The 18946-nt window shown below is 29.9% G+C and overlaps 1 protein-coding gene across 1 annotated transcript; it reads right to left on the reverse strand.

Annotated features, from left to right (window-relative positions):
• Positions 1–13947: 13947 nt before the first annotated feature.
• Positions 13948–15772, reverse strand: LOC133693884 (uncharacterized). Its single transcript, XM_062115245.1, has 3 exons — positions 15573–15772; positions 14936–15396; positions 13948–14717 (listed from the first exon to the last, which is right to left on the reverse strand). Exons 1-3 carry the CDS (start codon positions 15655–15657, stop codon positions 14145–14147), a joined length of 1119 nt encoding a protein of 372 aa, XP_061971229.1. The 5' UTR covers positions 15658–15772; the 3' UTR covers positions 13948–14144.
• Between the last annotated feature and the right edge of the window lie 3174 nt (positions 15773–18946).

Genomic DNA, 18946 nt, shown 5'->3' on the forward strand with positions numbered 1-18946 from the left:
TTAGTGATTAAAGTTTATTAGGAAGGGTTTGAACAAGAAAATCTCAAAAGGGAAACAAAAGATTTTTTTTTAAAGAGGGGAGGCTTTGAGAGGAAAATAAGGGGGGAAGGAGGAAAGAAATTTGTGGTGATTTCAAGCTTTCCATCTCTTATTTCTTTGAATTAAAAGGTAACAAATCTTTTCCTCTCAATTAAATTGATATATTTAGTATGTTAAGATTTTATGCAATAGTATTAGTGAATAATGATGGTATGAGTTATGAGGTCTAATGGGTTAATTTATGAAATTATGATGAATTAATGTTTTAATAAATGAAATAATAGTGGGTAACGTTTCAATTTGTGAAATTAAAGAAAAAATAATTATGGGTTCTTTTGAGGAGAGGTTTCGGCCAAGAGGAAGAAAATGAATGAAAATGTTGGATCAATAATTAATTGTTGAGTTATGTGGTAATATTGATGATGAAGAAGTTATATTAGTGACGAGTTAATAATTAAATGAGTTATATGGTAATATTGATGATGAAGAACTTAAATGAGTTATGTTAGTGATGAGTTAGTATTGTTGTTTGATAGTTAGATGAGTTATGTGATAATATTGATGATGAAGGAATTTTATTAGTGATGAGTTAATATTGTTGAGTGATAGTTAGATGAGTAGTTTTGTGGTGATGTTGTTGATGAAATAATTAAATTGATGACAAGTTGATTTTGTTGAAATAATTGGTAATGAAATGAACATGTAGGAGTGGACGAGGCTACAGGAACCACTCAGCAGACAAGTTCAGCTAGCAGGACGCAAACATCAGGTAGGTGTTTAATATCTTGAATATTTTTTCTCTAAACTTTAGATATTTAAATTTTTCCTTGATCAATGAAATTTTATGTGGAATGCTGGTAGATTTTTCCATGATAATTTATTTTAAAAATAGAAAACTTGTGAGCCAGTTATCCTGAAATGGAACTAGTGCCCTGTGAATGGGTTGTTGGTGGACCAGTTATCCTGGTATGGGACTGGTGCCCTGTGAATGGGCAGCTGATAACCAGTTATCCTGGTGCCCTATGAATGGACAACTGTGCTGGTATAGAACTAGTGCTGGTAGTCCAGCTGTGCTGGTATGGAATTATTGCTGGTTTGAAACTGAAGTTCTATGATGTGGACATATTTAAATTTTAGATTATTGATTTGTGAATAGTACTTGGAAGATGATAGTAAATGTGAAAATTTTGTGAGTAACTAATGTATATATTTATATGTTAATGCAAATGTAAATGCTCTAATTGACCATAATTATCTTTTAAATCATATGTAGGTTCATCTCAATACCGCGCCTCATAGTAGTTTTTAGAGTTTACTTCCATTACCAGTAAATCTTTTAAATATGTAAATTGTTGATAATAACATTACTATATGTATATTTTAAAAATTATAATGTTGGGTATGTATGAATTTAAAAGGATCAGTTTAATTAACTTGTACTCTGTTATGTAAATATTATCTAATTATAGTGGTGATATATATATATAAATATAAAAGCATGTAGTCATGTAGTTAATATCATTTGTGTTCTTCATTTTAGCAAAATAATTATTCATTGAGTTGATATGTTTGGGAAAGTAAAATATTGTTGATTAAGATATGTTGGAGTATGATAAGAATATTGAATTGTGGAAATGGTTGATTAGGGACTGATGTTGATTTTGTCGATAACTTGGGATATGATAAATTATGGAAAACTCTGCTGAAATTTTTGAAAAAAAAAACATCATGAATTTTCAAAAAATATATTCCTGGAAAATTTCGGGGTTGTTACAACCCAGGTCACAGGTTTAAAAAAAAGTTAATATAGGGTTGACATTATTTTTTATTTGTTGACTTTTTTTTAATTCATCATTCGAGACTATTTTTTTAACAGGCTTTGTGATTTTTTTTTCTATCAGCTTATCATGATCAGGTTGACTTGCCTCTTATCACTCAGGTTACATGTTTGTCATGTTAATTCGAGTTGATTCCGACTATGTTTTATTTGTTATTTTTTTAATCCAATTTTATCCTTCCATATTAATTGGCTAAGAATTCAACTACATTGTTTTTTCTATGTTATAATGATTGTTTTTTTTTTTTAATTTGATCCATGCACGTCTAGTTTACTCTAAATTTATTTGGTAAATTATCTTGCAAAATGTTCATCTTTTGGTGGTTTTTGGCCGTTTGAGACAGCACACCGTTTATTATTTCACAAAATGGCCATGTTACGAATTTAGCTGAATAAAAATTTACCAATTTTGAAAAGAGTGGCAGACAAAGCGATTACTGATTGTCATTAAGTTGGTGTGACTATCAGGTGAATGGGACCCATGAGGATCCGGTTTGAATTTCTTGCCCTGGATTCCTATCACAGACCTTAATCGTCCCTACATGCCTTTTTAACTAAAAATAAACAAATTAGCACAGCAATTTAGATTATTTAATAAAATAATAAAGTTTGAAAAAAGAAGAAGAAGATGAAATAGCAAATTTGAACTTGTCATGATTTTAAAATGCAACATTTCATCATTTCATCTATATCGCTTCATGTTATGTTATTATAATGATATTGTTGCTCCCAATGTATAATGGTGGAAGTAGTGTGTTGTTGTAAACCCCTGAAAAATAATTGAGACCGAAGGTAGTAAAGTCTCAATGAGTAATAGAAGCTTGAAATTTAAAAAAATTAAATAATGGTGGAAACAATAATTAATGTAATATGAAATAAAGAGGATGACCTCTATGAATAAATATAAAGGTATTGTTGAAGTTGAAATAAAGATTATGAATTTAAGTTTAAAATTTGTAATGTTGACAAAAATGATAACATTTTTATGGATAAGAGAATAAGGAAAATGAGAGAAATAATTCCAAGAAATTGATATAGTGATAAATATTAAACAATAAGAAAGGATACTAAAACGAAATGGCAAGAGTAAAGGTGCAAGCATTGATTATAGATCAAAAGCGTTATTGTAAAACAATAATAAACTTGATAAGGAAATAGAAGGAGAAAAATATAAAATAAATATAATTGGATGTAAGAAAATTATTCTGAGGGATTATTAAAATAATTTATATGATTTATGTAAGGATTGAACAGGAAAATTTAAATTTTTGATGAAAAATCACGAAATTAACCAGTTTTACACTGAAGAACAGAGCTCTCAATCTGAAAGTAGAGTCAGGCTGAAATTGTTTAGAGAGTCTCTTGACATATTGTTTTACTTTAGTTTATAATTTTATGTCAATAAGAGACTCAGAAGGCCTTGCAGTTTAAGTCTGAAAAATAAGTAAAGTGCGGGAATAATACAATAGATAATTATATAGTGACATTACTGTAAATAACCAAAAATAACATTATACAAGAGATAATTTATCCTCTTAGTTATTGATATTCCTTCTTTGCTAAGTGTCCAACCATTTTTAAATAATAAAAAAAGGGTTAGAGTTTTGAAATTTCTCCATTAAATTCTTTAGAAAAACACTAAAAAGAGTTAGATTTAAGTGCAAAAGAGAAGGTTTGCAAGGATTAAAAGGGAGTTTTTAAAGTATGGAAAAAAGAAATTTGAAGCTAGAGGGAGAAGGAAATGAAAGTGAAGAGAAATTTGGTTTTCCTTTGCATTTTCATCTTGTTAAGAGGTAAGAAATCATAAACAAAGATTGATTTGATTTTCTTTTGAGTTTTGGATGATGTTATGCGGAATTTTGAATTATGGAAAAATTAGGTTGATGAATTAGATTGTTTAAATTGGCAATTTTGTTATGGAAACATGTTAGTAAGAGAGATTAAATATTGAGTCAAGTGAAATTAGTGTAAAATTTGAAGAAAAATGTATTCTCTCTTTGTATACCATGTTAAGCCTAGAGAGAGAAAATAAGGGTTGGATTTTTACTTGATTTCTTAGTTGATTTTTATTAATTACATGATGAATTGGATTAATTAGGATGGAAAATGAAAGGGTCATGTGATAATTGTGGAAAATTTGGAGAAAAGAAACTCATGCCTCATTTGAAAGTGAATTTTGGTGAAGATTAAAGTTGAGAGATTGAATTTGTTGGTTACAATTCACATGAAATCTATGCTTAATTGTCATATAATAAAACTAATGAATAGGTAATATAGAATTGAAGAAAAATCTAAAGAGAAGACAATGAAAATAAATGCCATAAGATGTAAATGTTGATTTTTTTATTGAGATTGCCTAGTAAAATAAAAAGAGGTGGTTATAAGCCATCATACTATATGAAATTAAGTTGATGATAACTATTAAATGGTTATTTAGCACATGTAAAAAGAATTTGGTTAAATGGGCTAATGAATTATAAGTTATGGCTAATTTTAGTTAAAACTAGCTAGAAATTTAATACATCTTGATGGATTGACGTGAATATGAGTAAATGAGAACCAAAATGAAGTTCCTGGTTTAATTTGATATGAAATGATTATTTGAAATTTTTTTGGTATAAGGGAGGCTGTAGAGTCTGTTTAGCAATAAAAAATTTCACATGAGTCCAGGCACCAGGTAGATACCCTGCACCTTTTTCAGTTAAAAGTGTTTCTTAAGTTTCAATAGTTGTAATTTCTTTAAATGTGTTATGCAACTATTTTAATTGTAATATATGTCATGAAAGAAAAAGATAAGGATGAAATTAGTTATTTGGTAATGGAACTAGTGTCCTGTAATGGGCTATGTTGTGGAACTAATTACCCAGTAATAGGGTTGGTGCCCAGTAATAGGCTAGCATCATCAGTTTGTTTGATGACCAGAATATGTAATTTGATTTAAGTTAATATAATAACATGTTTGTAATATGATATAAATTAACCTGACAGTCAATGTGATATGAAAATAATTTGTGGTTGTATTAGAGGTAAAATGACATTCCATCGATAATGATGGTGATCACGTGTTGGAATGTGATTGCCTACCATGTGTTCAACGAAAAAAAGAAGGTGAGAGAAATTATGTTTAAAATCATAAAGTAATGTGAGGAAAATCCATTTTAAGCAGTAATAGACCATTAAGCTGAAAGGTGAAGTGAACTATGAATATGTTTTTATTCGGTGGGGTGCAAATATTTTAACGACGAGGTAATGGTGTTGATATAATATGACAAGATAAAAATGGTGATAATACAACTAAAGTCAATTGTCATAAAACAAATCAATTATTAAATGACCTAGAGTATGAAGAACACAAATTTTAAATTATAGAGTATAAAAGTCGAATCACTAAAAAGTATATAATATCATTTCTGTTTGTAAAGGAGTGAGTCTTAATGATGCTTCTTTTTATATAGATAATGTTGCCTATTAACATGTGCGTGGAAAAAATTGTTTATTAGATGACATGATGGGTATAGAAATACATCTATATAAATCGAGCATGAAGGGTTCGAATAATAAATTGGACGTAAATAGCGAAATTGAGAGTGATTAAATTGATATGTGTTAAACATATGTATATGTTAATAAGAAAAGGATGCATAAACTAAGTTTTTTTATAATCAAATTATAATTGATTTTGAATATTATATGTTGACTCTTTATGAACTAGGAAGTAAAAATTATTATGAACAGTGTGTTTGTAAGTCGTTTGATTCCTTATATTCTAGCTTAATGAAGAAAGATCATAGCGTAAGGAATAAACCATAATACTCTTGTATTTTGTTAAAAAAAAATAACCTTGATTTTTTTAGTTCAAGGCTCAAAGAAGCTATTTTACATGTAGAAATTATGGGGTGTTACAACTATTAAATACTAATTTAGGCATGTCATTTGCTGAAACGAAACAAGCTATATGTCATGAACTTAGGTGGAATTATTATTATATGTAAGTTGATACAACTTGAGTGTCAAGTTGAAGAATATTAGTATTATCCTTTACCGATTATATGCGATAATATTTTATAGACAATCATTGATTTTTTTAATCCAAAGTTGACCAATTCATTTGTTTGTCCCAACTTCTCGTTGAATTGGTAAAAGAACATCACAATTTGTTATTATTTACAGGTGAGATATAAGCGGGCAAAATATTTAATTGATGAATAATTATTATCTGTAAATAGGTGATAAAAGTATGTTTGACAATTCATTCACTAGTAAACATGGATATGATTCATCTGAGCCTAGTGACAATGAAGATTATGATATGTTGGGCTCAAATGTGATAGTATATGTTAATGGTGATGTTGAAAATGAGGTAATACCTTTTGTTCTTAAACATGAAGATGCTTTAGCATTTACATAAGCTTTTTTCCATGATTAGCCACTTATTCATAGACACTCAATCAAAGGTTCTTATTTGGCGGTTAGACAAACATTCAATAGTAAAAGTGATTTAGTGAATGCAATTAAATGGTAGCATATTGCAAATTTGCTAGAATATCAAGTTCAACGATCGACCTCAAACTTTGTTCAATTTTAATATGTGCAAGCATCAAAAATATCAATAGTTTATACATGGAGGGTACCATAAAAGATTGGACTTCTTTGAGATTACAAAGTTAAAAAGGTCTCATACATATACCCCCACTTTTATCCAAAAAGAACACCATTAGCTCGAAGCAAATTTTGTTGCTAATGTTATTTCAACCCTTGTGATGAATAACTTTTCTATAGGTTGTAAGCATTCATGATGAAATAAAATTGAATTACAAGTATAAAATCTCTTATGATAAGATATAAGTTGTAAAATAGAAGGTGTTTAAACATCTTTTTGGTTCACATGAGAAGTCGTTTGAAATGTTGTCAAGATTATTGTTAGCAATAAAAGCATCAAATTTTGGAGCAATTATTGACTGGAATCACAAAGAAAATCTTGATGATAACACAATGATTTTTTAGAGAGTTTTTTTTGTCATTTAGACATTACATTAATGGTTTCAAGTATTGTAGGCCACTAATCAATATTGATGACATATATTTATATAAGTGATATGATAAGAAGTTATTAATTGCAGTTGTTTTTAATGTAAATAATAAGATATTCCCTTGGTTTTTTCTACTTGTTTAAGATGAAAATAATTAAAATTGGAAATGGTTTTGACTTTGCTTACAACGATACATTATCGATGAATGAATATGTATTTGTATAATATTAGATAAACATGCAAGTATTAAAAATAAAGTGGCAAAAATTTAGCATGAACCTTTAGGATACCATCAGTATTGTGTCTGATATTTTATTAACAGCTTCAATCATAAATTTAAGGACTCATCTACAAAATAAGATTTGATAAAGATGTGTTATGAACCTTCAATGCATAAACCACTGTTATAAAACCCGGCCTGGCCCGGCGGATTGACCCGGGACCCGGTCGACCCAGTGGCTGGACCGGTCCGGGTTTAGTAAAAGACCGGCTGTGGCAACAGCCCGGCCAAACAGACGAGACCTATTTTTTTTTCAAATGTGGAATTTGAAACCTATTGGTATATATACTCTATGTTCCCAAGAAAAAAGTCATGTTTTTTCAATGTGGGATAAAAAATCTTTTGGTTTAAATACTTCAACTTAAAAGGATAACATAGTATCTTTTCAATGTGGGATTTGAAACCTTTTCATATATATACTCCATGTTCCCATGAAAAAAGTTATGTTTTTTCGATATGGGATTTGAAACCCATTAGTATATATACTCTATGTTCCCAAGAAAAAAATCATGTTTTTTCAATGTGGGATAAAAAACCTTTTGATTTAAATACTTCAATTTAAAAGGATAACATAGTATCTTTTCAATGTGGGATTTGAAGCCTTTTCATATATATACTCTATGTTCCCATGAAAAAAGTTATGTTTTTTTGATGTGGGATTTGAAACCCATTATTATATATACTCTATGTTCCCAAGAAAAAAATCAAGTTTTTTCGATGTGGGATAAAAAACCTTTTGGTTTAAATACTTCAACTTAAAAGGATAACATAATATCTTTTCAATGTAAGATTTGAAGCCCTTTCATATATATACTCTATGTTCCCATGAAAAAAATTATGTTTTTTCAATGTGGGATTTGAAACCTATTAGTATATATACTCTATGTTTCCAAGTAAAAAGTTATGTTTTTTCAATGTGGGATAAAAAACTTTTTAAAATATTCTTTTAAACTTCATAATATGTATAATCTATATTTACATGGATTTTTTCATAAGAAATATTAAAATTTTAATTTTTTTTTAATTTTCCCGGGTTAATCTGGGTTGACCCGAGTTGACTCGAGTTGACCCATGAAATCCGGGACCCGGCCCTTTGGCCGGGTCAACCCCCGGGCCGGGTTTAATAACTATGGCATAAACTTGATTTATGGTTCTCAAGAATGTGCAAGTTAGACCCAATATCAAGAATGGCTTGAGCTGGAATAAAAAAAAAGTTGGCACTTTTTTATGATAGTGGTCACCAATATGGCAATATGACAACCAATCTATTTGAATTATTTAATCAAATCCCGAAAGGTGCTCGTGCAATTTTTATTTTTGCTTTAGTGCAATTGACATTCTACAAGTGTAATAGTTATTGGATTGAACGGAGAGGTCAAGCAAATAATTCCATTCAATATGGAAAAATATGGCGGCCAACACTTCAGGTTAAATTGATAATTAATAGGGATAGATCGAGAGATCACATTACAATGTTGTCGATGTTGAACAATAGATTTTCCTGGGCAACATCCTTATAAAACTAGGTGTTGTTAAAGAAGTAAGATGAATAGTCAGATTGAATGATAGATAGTTTGTCGACCATGTTTACATGTTTTTGCATGTTGTGCTAAGAATCGCTTGGACTTTAAATAGTATATTGATAATCATTACACTGTTCAGATTTACATATTAACATATGACTTAACATTATGTTCATTAACAAATGAGTTAGAATAGAATGGTGACACAGGATTTCAAGTAGAAGTAGACCCATCTAAATGGAAATTTAGGCATGGTCGATGAATGTCAACTCGTTTGTATAACAAGAAGGATACAAAGAAGGAGCATGCACCTTATTCATGGGGTATATACAATGAAACAGGCCATAATAGAAAAACATATCCAACTCGACAACGTATATTTGTTAATACATTTATATTGTACTTTGTTATTGCTTTAAATCCATTATTATGTTTTTGTTTATAATAATATTATACTTATTGAATATTACATTTCACAAGTATTATTACATAGGATACCACACATGTGAGGTGGTAAATCTTCTTCTCATGGAGGGACACATTGTGAGGCTAACATGCTTGACATGCTTAATTATTTTGCTGAAAAGTTTGTCACAATACATACCTAATGAGCATGTTAATACTTCTGTCCTATAGTTATTAGATAAACACAAGTCAGATAATGTATTTGTCGGCATCGTAAGTGTATTTAACTTCAATTAACATTCTCATTACTTAACATTCAATACACTTATATTTTAAATTGTGTTGCATGATAAAGTTAAGATATATTATCGAACACATAAGTTAATGATATTACATGATAGGGTTAAACCATTTATGTTTCAGACGGGTTTTGTATAGATTAGTTGTTTGGAGCACATTAAGCTTGATCACAACTTGATCAATGCATTGATTTAGTGATGGAGACGTAAGACACACATGTTCCACCTTAAGCACAGGGAGATGGAACCCATATTACAGGATGTAGCGGTTCAACTTGGAATTTGCATTAATGGATATGCAGTCACATCTGGTGGGGTGTGTCATCGAGTTGCGATATGCCAATGTGTGTTTATATTAACACCATTTTCTAATGAATTGAAAGGGGTATTGTACGTCTTAAATGGATTGAGAAGATATTTTTCATACTACCAGATGATGCTGATGACGAGATCTTGTGCAGGAATGCATTAAATTATTATTTGAATTTGTGAAGTATAAATGAATTAGTCTGATCATTGAAAGCTTACGCAAGTATGCCAAAGTGTATATTAGGGGTGTTCAAAAAAACCGAAAAACCGATTAAACCGAGAAAACCGGAAAAAAAATAACCGAAAAAACCGAACCGTGAAAAAAAACCGATTAAACCGATTAAAATTTTGAAAAAACCGACCGGTTCGGTTCGGTTTCGGTTTTTTAAGTCTGGAACCGGAAAAACCGAACCGAACCGAACCGAACCGAAACCGGAAAAAAACCGGAAAAAAACCGAGCCAAACCGAGCCAAAACCGAGCCAAACCGAAAAAACCGAGCCAAAACCGAGCCAAACCGAAAAAACCGAGCCAAACCGAGCCAAAACCGAGCCAAACCGAGCCAAAACCGAGCCAAACCGAAAAAACCGAGCCAAACCGGTTTGAACCGGTTTTTGCTCTAAAAAACCGAACCGAACCGAACCGAAACCGGTCGGTTTGAACCGATTTCGGTTCGGTTTCGGTTTTTTTTTTTAAAAAAAAAAAAATTTCCGTTTGGTTACTTTTTTTGATAAAAACCGAACCGAACCGAACCGTGAACACCCCTAGTGTATATACTGTATATATTTAACAGCCTTCTATTCACATATTTCATAGGGAGATGTGTGCCTCTTATTTATCTAACATTTCTTGAGGATTTTTAACATGATCCCCACATATAGTTAGGGTTTTGCTGTTTTGGCTTGCCTCTTCAAACATCTATATGTTGCATGTATGAAGGGAGTAAAACATGTTGAGGGATGTTTGCTATTTTTATAGGTATAAAAGAAACAATTTAGAATTTTCATTTGCGTTTCAAGTGTTTTTTGGCAATATGAAGAAAAATAACTATTATGTTTTTTTAATAACTAATATAGTTCTGGGAGCATCTTTATATGTGTCGACCTCAAATTTTAAGAAAGTCAGTTATGATTGTGTAAACTATAAAGATTACACTTGAGCTCCTATTAGGATGCAAATAATCCAATGTTCAAATGTTGCTTAAAAAAGCTAATAGTGTTATGATTTGTAATGTTAGGTGGTGTGTGATCAAGATGTTTGATAATAATCCTACACATGTATTGTCATTTTATCAGAGCGAGCTAAATAGATAACAATCTATCCGTGTATTTTTTGAACAATATATTTCATAATTAAACTTAACTTTTACCTATTATTTCCATTTAATATTCTTGACACTTGTATTTAGGTCATGTGGAATCCATATGAAGATGTTAAAATGACGGTTGCTCTTATTGTTTGCACTAACAAGATAAACATATAGACATTAGTGGTTCCACTGGTATTTTTTGAGATGGTTGAGCTATATTGCCTAGATCGAGTAATGTCATAGTTCGACTATAGATAACACATTTTAGTTGACATTGATACAAGTGATGGGTTACACGCCATAAATTGTTGGGATAAAAACAACGATTACAATTGGTTAAGCCACCATAGAACTTATATATCATAGTGAGATGCAGAAGGAACAAGATATTTATTGAAATACATCATGTGATTACAGAGGAGAAGTATATGATTTGGTATATGGATATCACACACTAGGTCATTACACCAAATCCCAATCAATTTCTTCCACCGATAAACTTGCAATACGAGCCATCAATAAACTTGCAATACAAGCATCATATTTAAAATACCTTAAGTAATGATAAATTTTTAGAATTGATATATATTGAACAATGTGTTTTATTTATGGAACCTTTAATGCATGTATTTGATTATTATTTGGTTGACTTATTTTTACAGTAGGATCGAAAGGCCGCCTCTGTGCTTGGTGGTTCATTGTTTGTCACAATACTCTTACAAACTTTGGAGAGACATTAACTCTTGATGATATCGCGGTCGAAGATGAAGCCACTCAGACAGGAAGTAGTTGTGCTATTGATGAACCTGAGTCATCCAATAGATGATGTAAGTATAGATAGATGGACTTGTTTATATGCTTTCAATGCATTTTATTGTGTTGTTTTGTTAATTATGAGTTTGTAGTTAATTTTAGTATATTTATAATATTGTTTATTGTAACTTTTTTGGTTTGGGGCCTGGGTTAGTTGAGTTGAGATTAAGATTTTTTTTTATATACAACTTGGAATACTAGAATATTTGAAGTACTAAAATTTAAAATCAAAATCTTACCAGTCACCATGTGAACGAAGATAGCATGATTGTTTATTGAGTTTAGTTTTAATTTGAATATTTTTTAGTTTTTGGATTTACATGTGTCATGAACCAAATAATTATAAGATTAATAAATCAAATAACCATTGGAAGTAGAGTTATTATGCAATTCATCCTGAATCCATATGGATATTTTATTATACAAATTATTTACAAGACATGAAAATAGGAAAAAAAATTATAGTTATTATGTAATTCACCATAAATCTTACAAGACATCTCCTAAATCCATATGAATTTGTTATTATAAAAAAATAATTACAAAACATGAAATTCATAAAAATAATAATTATAGGACATGAAAATGAGATAAACTTTTTAGTTATTAAGTAATTCATCATAAATCTTAAAAGACCCTTTCAAAAAAAAAAAAATTTATGGTTTATTATATACAAAGGTGGAGATTTAACTAGAAGAATTTTTAACTATTTCATTATCTGTCGAGTTTTGAAAATACGATATATAAAGAAATTACAGTTTGTAAACATGACATTTATTTGATATCACGTTCCATAAATCTTACAAGACCCCTTCTAAATCCATATAAATTTGTTATTATAAAAAAAATAATTACAAAACATGAAATTCATAAAAAAAATAATTAGAGATAAAAATTTTAGTTATTATATAATTCATCATAAATCTTACAAGACCCCTTTCAAAAATTATAATTGTATGGTTTATATACAAAGGTGGAGATTTAGCTAGAAGAATTTTTAACAATTTCATTGTCTACCATGTTTTAAAAATAAGAGATGTAAAAAAATCACGGTTTATAAATATAATATTTATTTAATATCACGTTCCATAAATCTTACAAGACCTCTCCTAAATCCATATGAATTTATTATTATTATAAAAAAAATAATTACAAAACATGAAATTCATAAAAAATAATTAGTTATTATGTAAATTCATCATAAAAAAATTTTTATGGTTTATTATATACAAAGGTGGAGATTTAACTAGAAGAATTTTTAACTATTTCATTATCTGTCGAGTTTTGAAAATACGATATATAAAGAAATTACAGTTTGTAAACATGACATTTATTTGATATCACGTTCCATAAATCTTACAAGACCCCTTCTAAATCCATATAAATTTGTTATTATAAAAAAAATAACTACAAAACATGAAATTCATAAAAAAAAAAAATTAGAGATAAAAATTTTAGTTATTATATAATTCATCATAAATCTTACAAGACCCCCTTCAAAAATTATAATTGTATGGTTTATATACAAAGGTGGAGATTTAACTAGAAGAATTTTTAACCATTTCATTGTCTACCATGTTTAAAAAATACAAGATGTAAAAAAATCACGGTTTATAAATATAATATTTATTTAATATCACGTTCCATAAATCTTACAAGACCTCTCCTAAATCCATATGAATTTATTATTATTATAAAAAAAAATAATTACAAAATAATTAGTTATTATGTAAATTCATCATAAATAAATTTTTTAACCATTTTATTATCTGTCGTGTTTTGAAAATACAACATGTAAAGAAGTGTAAAGAAGTCGTGGTTTGTAATTATTTTTTATTTCATGAACATCTTAGTTTTCCGTGCAAAATAAGCACAAAATCTCCTTTCAAATAAGCACAAAATCCCCTCTGCATCCCAGTATCCGTGAGATCCTCTCATTCAACTATAGAGCGTCTCAATCACAACCACTTTCTACTGCACCCAATACTACTGTTGAGTCAACTGCTCTCGTTGACGACATTTTCTTGAATTAAACTTCCTATCAACACATCATTGGCAGATGTGTTAATTTAGAACGAGATTTGCCACAAAACCGAAGACATTAATTGTTATGAACTAAAAGGATTGCGCTATTATTTTCATTAATCTTTGTTCCACAGTTTCACTTTCATGTGTAAATCAAAACCCACAAAATGCTGAAAAAATGAACAACAAAGCAAAGGAATTTATCTTCCAAATTGGTGTCGAGAAAGACAACCCATCTAATAACAAAACCACCTGATCGGAAAAAAAAAAAAATCACTCATTCCTCTTCTGTATGGAAGCGTATGTGCTTCCCTTTCGGAGTTGGCAAACCTGTCAAGCGTAAATAATCATCATCTCCACAGTCTACTACTTCTTCAACAATCTCATCATCACTGTTGTAAACAAATCGTGTGTGCTTTCCTTCAAACTTGGCCATTGCTTTCTCTTTCACACTTATTTGGCTAATGCCTTCACAAAGCTCATCAAGCAACCCTCCAACATCAGCCTCCTCTTCCTCTTCTGCCTCTTCATATTCATCACGATAATAATAATAATACTCTTCTTCTTCCTCTTCTTCTTCAATTACTTCTTCCTCATCTTCATCATGGGTGCTTGCATTGACCTGAATTGACCAAATAGAGGCATTGTCATCATCTGCCGACGATGACTTGTCTTTGCTTTCACTTGTTATCACTTCACAGTTATCTCCTTGGTAAGTCAGTGCAGAAGAGCATTCTGATGAATCAGAACTTTCAGATTTCTCAGAGAAATCCAGCATTAATGACCTCGTCAAACTCTTTTGAGATTCAAGACTCTCTTGTTTCTTCACATCAAAGATCTCACTCACCTCCTGCCATTAAGATAGGAACCCAGATCCAATAAGATCAAAAAATAATCAAAGTAATAGTTGTAAAAACTCTAGATTATCAAACACAAGACAACCTGTATACTGGTTGCAATTACATAAAGAAAATAACCTACTATCTTATATTTTCAGTTTCTTTCATAAATAAATACTCAACTCAAGATTTCCAATTAAAACAGTCTGTCAGGAACAGGTATTGTTACCTGACAAATCTTTAATTTCTCTTCAATAACTGGCAAGGGAGTGACAGAGGCCAAGACAATGTCATCTCCAGAAAGATTAGGGACCTGAGGAGTATTTGCTGGAGTTGGTGCAAGAAGTCCCATTGGAGAATTAACAAATCCTTGAAGATGCAGGAAAGGACGGTTCTCCAAAGAAAGTTTTGAGAGCTCTGCCTCTTCTTCAACTTTCTGCAAGAGGGTTTTCACTTGACCCCTAAGCAATGCCTCTCCCGACCCAGGTGTGTTGGGGATGTTGTTCTTGGCTCTACTGTTCTTTTGCTTGGCTAATGCTGATAATGGAGTCTCTAAAATTCCCATTGCAATCCCAACAATTGGTGAATCATTTGTTATATCAATTAGTGCAGACCTATCTTGTAGTTGTTGTTTTGCATTCCTTCTTCTTGATTTCGTTACATCCTTATCAGAAGAATCTTCAATCTTCCCTGAAATAGCATCAACAACCAAGAAATCTCAACAAACAAATCTAGAAACTGTATAAAGATATTCTTTATCAATCCAAGATTGAACAAAACCAAGGTTTAATGCAAAACCATTATTTCTCAATCTCTGATTTCCCAGAGAAGATTGATTTCTCAATCTTTGAATCTCAAACACTTACTTGAGAGGGGAATATTGTTGTTGGTGTTCAGAGCAGCAACAGTTTGTGATCTTGTAACTCTTTTTGTTGAAGATGGGGTCTCCATTGAAATTAATTCAAGAAGGGAATAAGAAAAGGAATCTGAGAGAAGAGAATGAGAGAAAAATACAAAGCAAGAAAGCAGAATTGAAAGCAAAAAAATACTAAGTAATGGATGTTTTTGACATAATAGATAGGGTTTATAAAGTGAGAGAATCTGACCGTTGGAGCCTAAACCCAAGCACACGGATTCACACATTTGCAAGGAAACTAGCCGTTATGGTGGATTAATTTTGAATAGTGTGCCTCCGGTTTTCTTTCGTACAGTTCCTTTGTTTGGGTTGGAGATTTGGACCTGCTATATTGGGCTGATCCTTTTAACCGGAAAGAAATAATGGAACTTTCTAAAGATGCCCACTTCCTTTGATACATTTGAATTATATATGCCCACTGTGTGTGTGATTTTCCAAGAAAAAATAAATTTTTTTTTAATTTGTGAGAATAATTGGGTTAAATTAACGGGGAAATTGAAAATAAAATAAAGTATCAAGTGATTTACTTCCACATATAAGCATCTATATGAGTTTTCAAAAAAAAAAAAAATCCTCAGCAGGATAATAGCAGGTTTTGACCTGATTTTTTAAATAAGTTTTAGCCCCAGAGACATGATTTCTTTATTCAATTATTTCTTGTTTTTTAGTTTTTTTTTTTTGTGAAGCAACTTTTAATGCACGTTATATGAACGTTTAATCTGTTCGAACTATTATATACAAGGTTATTAAAAATATTTTTTAACATAACACAAAAAATACAATATAAATTTGAATAGTAAAAACAAACAATAAAATCATAAAATTATAAGTATTTATATATATATATAGTTCATACAAATAATAAACAATTCAATCAATAAAGATTATTTGAAGGTTACTCTTAATGAAATTTAAGTAATAGCACAAAGATCATTCGTTTAAAATTAGGTTAGATTGCCATGTTTTAATAAAACTACGAGATAAGTAAACTCGAATCGGTGAAGATGCGGATGTCTCAAAGTTACCTTAAGAAAACTCCAAGTAGAGATATGGAATTTATTGGAGAGGAGTATTTTCAAGTCCTATCATCGCCTTCTTTCTTTCAAGACTTGAGATGAATGAGCTTGAAGATATGAGATTCAAGATGCATGATTTTGCCCATTTTTTGACAAAAAATGAATGCATAACCATGGATGTCAATAAACTTGGTGAACCAGCAACGAAGACTTTATATGAAAGGGTTCGTCATTTAAGCAAGAAGCTCTTAGAGGAGACCTTTTTTCTATGTCCATTCGCAAATCAAAAGGACTTTGTAGCCTCTTGATTTACACTATAAACCCCAGGAGTTGCACTACCTGATGTATTCAAGCAGTACTTGACATTGAATTTATTAGGGTTTTCAATCAAAGAAATACCAAATGAGGTAGGGAAATTGATGCATTTGAGACACCCCCAATTTGACACATTGTTATTTTTGTTTTCCCTACCAAAAACCATGTGTAATTTATGCAATATGCAAGCCCTAGATTATTTTTTTTCATAAACTCATAAATTTAGGTGCAAAATCATAATTTTGCACTAATCAAATTTTATTTTATTGATTTTCGAGTTTATAATTCAAATTTACATGTTAAATATATATTAACTTGTAAAATTATATGATTTTATAAATTAACTCATGTTTTTCACAATAATTATTATTTACTAATAAAGGTGAAATTGACATAAGCAGTGGTAAAAAGTTAACATTACTGGATAGTGATATTTTTTTTATAGTTAAATCCTTTCATTTATTTTGTGTGGACCTAGCAATTAAGCCTAATTAACTAAGACAAGATTTATCCGATGATAGAGTACATTATTGATTTATTATCATTATATCAAAAATAAATAAATAAAAATCCTATGAAAATGTGTGAATATTAATTGGCCCCTGTATCATGTAATTATTATCAAATAATGGTTATTAAATAGTGTTAGTTTTACCCACAAAATAATTAAAGCTGGATAATAATTACTGGGGTAAATTATGTTAATTATCTTATAATTTGATCACTTTTCTCTTGTTAGAAATATTAGAAAAAAGTCTAAGAAGTATTTTTATCCGATTTGATTTTAGATTTTAGATCAATTACAGAGTATTTTAAAGTTAGAAATGAATTTATTAAAGTTTGATGTTTTCGAATTAAAGAAGTTGAAAATAATTTTTAGAATCCAGAAGAACACCAACCCTGACTTTATAAGCACCAGAGATGACTTTATAAGCACCAGAGATGGCCAGAAATCAAACCAGTTGACATCATATTGTTAAGCCAATGTGTTATCCATCTTACCGGTAAAAGAAACTTGGGGGATGAAAGCAGAAAGTCAAGGGAGCGGGCTCATCCTTCTTGTATGGACTCCTTTTAAATTAATGGTTCTTCAATTTTATTTAATTTTAATTTAGAATGAAATTAAATAAATAAAATTGTTAAAATGATATTTAAGAAATTATCCAATCTTTTCATGACTTTAAAATAAGATTATATTTTTGTTATGTAATATTAACAATTACTTTGGGAAACATTATGTATGAATCTAATATGATTTGTTTTTTAAAAAATAAATACACTCATTAATATTCAATGATAATAAAACATGTTCATGAAATAAAGATATGTTTTTGTAAAAATAAAAAATGATAATTTTTTTAAAGGTTTAAATACTTGTTTTCTCATATATATATATATATATAGATATCTATTTTAACTGATATAAAAATCTCCATGCGAGAAAAAATGGAGTTAAAGAACAGAAAAAAAGAAAAGGTGAAAAGGTCCAACTATTAAAACAGGCGTCGGTGGACAGGTAGAGAGAGACGGGGGGCCGGAAGGTAGGACGGTGCTGGGTAGGCAGGCAGGCAACTTTTGGACTGTTAAGTCAGGAGATGAAAATGCACGTGACGACTCCTAACCTTCTACTAATACCATGCAAAGACTTCCCTTTTTGTTTTATTATATAGGAATTCTTATGATTTTGACACTATTCTTTATTATTTATTTATTTTATTTATTTATTTTTGGAAATCTTCCTGCATCACACATAACGACTTTAATTATGAATGAAGCTATTAATCCATGTCTGTTTTTTCCTCTTTTTATTCAAAGTCGGACGGGGTAAGTACGGCAGGCAGGTTTTGGTTTTGATGAGAATACAATCCATGCCTGTTTTTTTTTTAATATTTTTTAAATTAAGGACATGATCGTTTGTTTTATTTTTAAATCTAAGTATATAATTATTTATTTGATTGCTCATAACAAATCGCAACTTTTGGAAAAGAATTAA

Source organism: Populus nigra, chromosome 5 (assembly GCF_951802175.1).
Source record: "Populus nigra chromosome 5, ddPopNigr1.1, whole genome shotgun sequence".
Classification (NCBI taxonomy): Eukaryota; Viridiplantae; Streptophyta; class Magnoliopsida; order Malpighiales; family Salicaceae; genus Populus; species Populus nigra.

Excerpts from the sequence above, each read along its gene's own strand:
- LOC133693884 (XM_062115245.1), bottom strand. The coding sequence starts at position 15,657 with ATGGAGACCCCATCTTCAACAAAAAGAGTTACAAGATCACAAACTGTT. Across the intron at positions 15,397-15,572 it reads CAACAATATTCCCCTCTCAA|GGAAGATTGAAGATTCTTCT; the intron begins GTAAGTGTTTGA and ends ATGCTATTTCAG. Across the intron at positions 14,718-14,935 it reads AGAAATTAAAGATTTGTCAG|GAGGTGAGTGAGATCTTTGA; the intron begins GTAACAATACCT and ends TCTTAATGGCAG.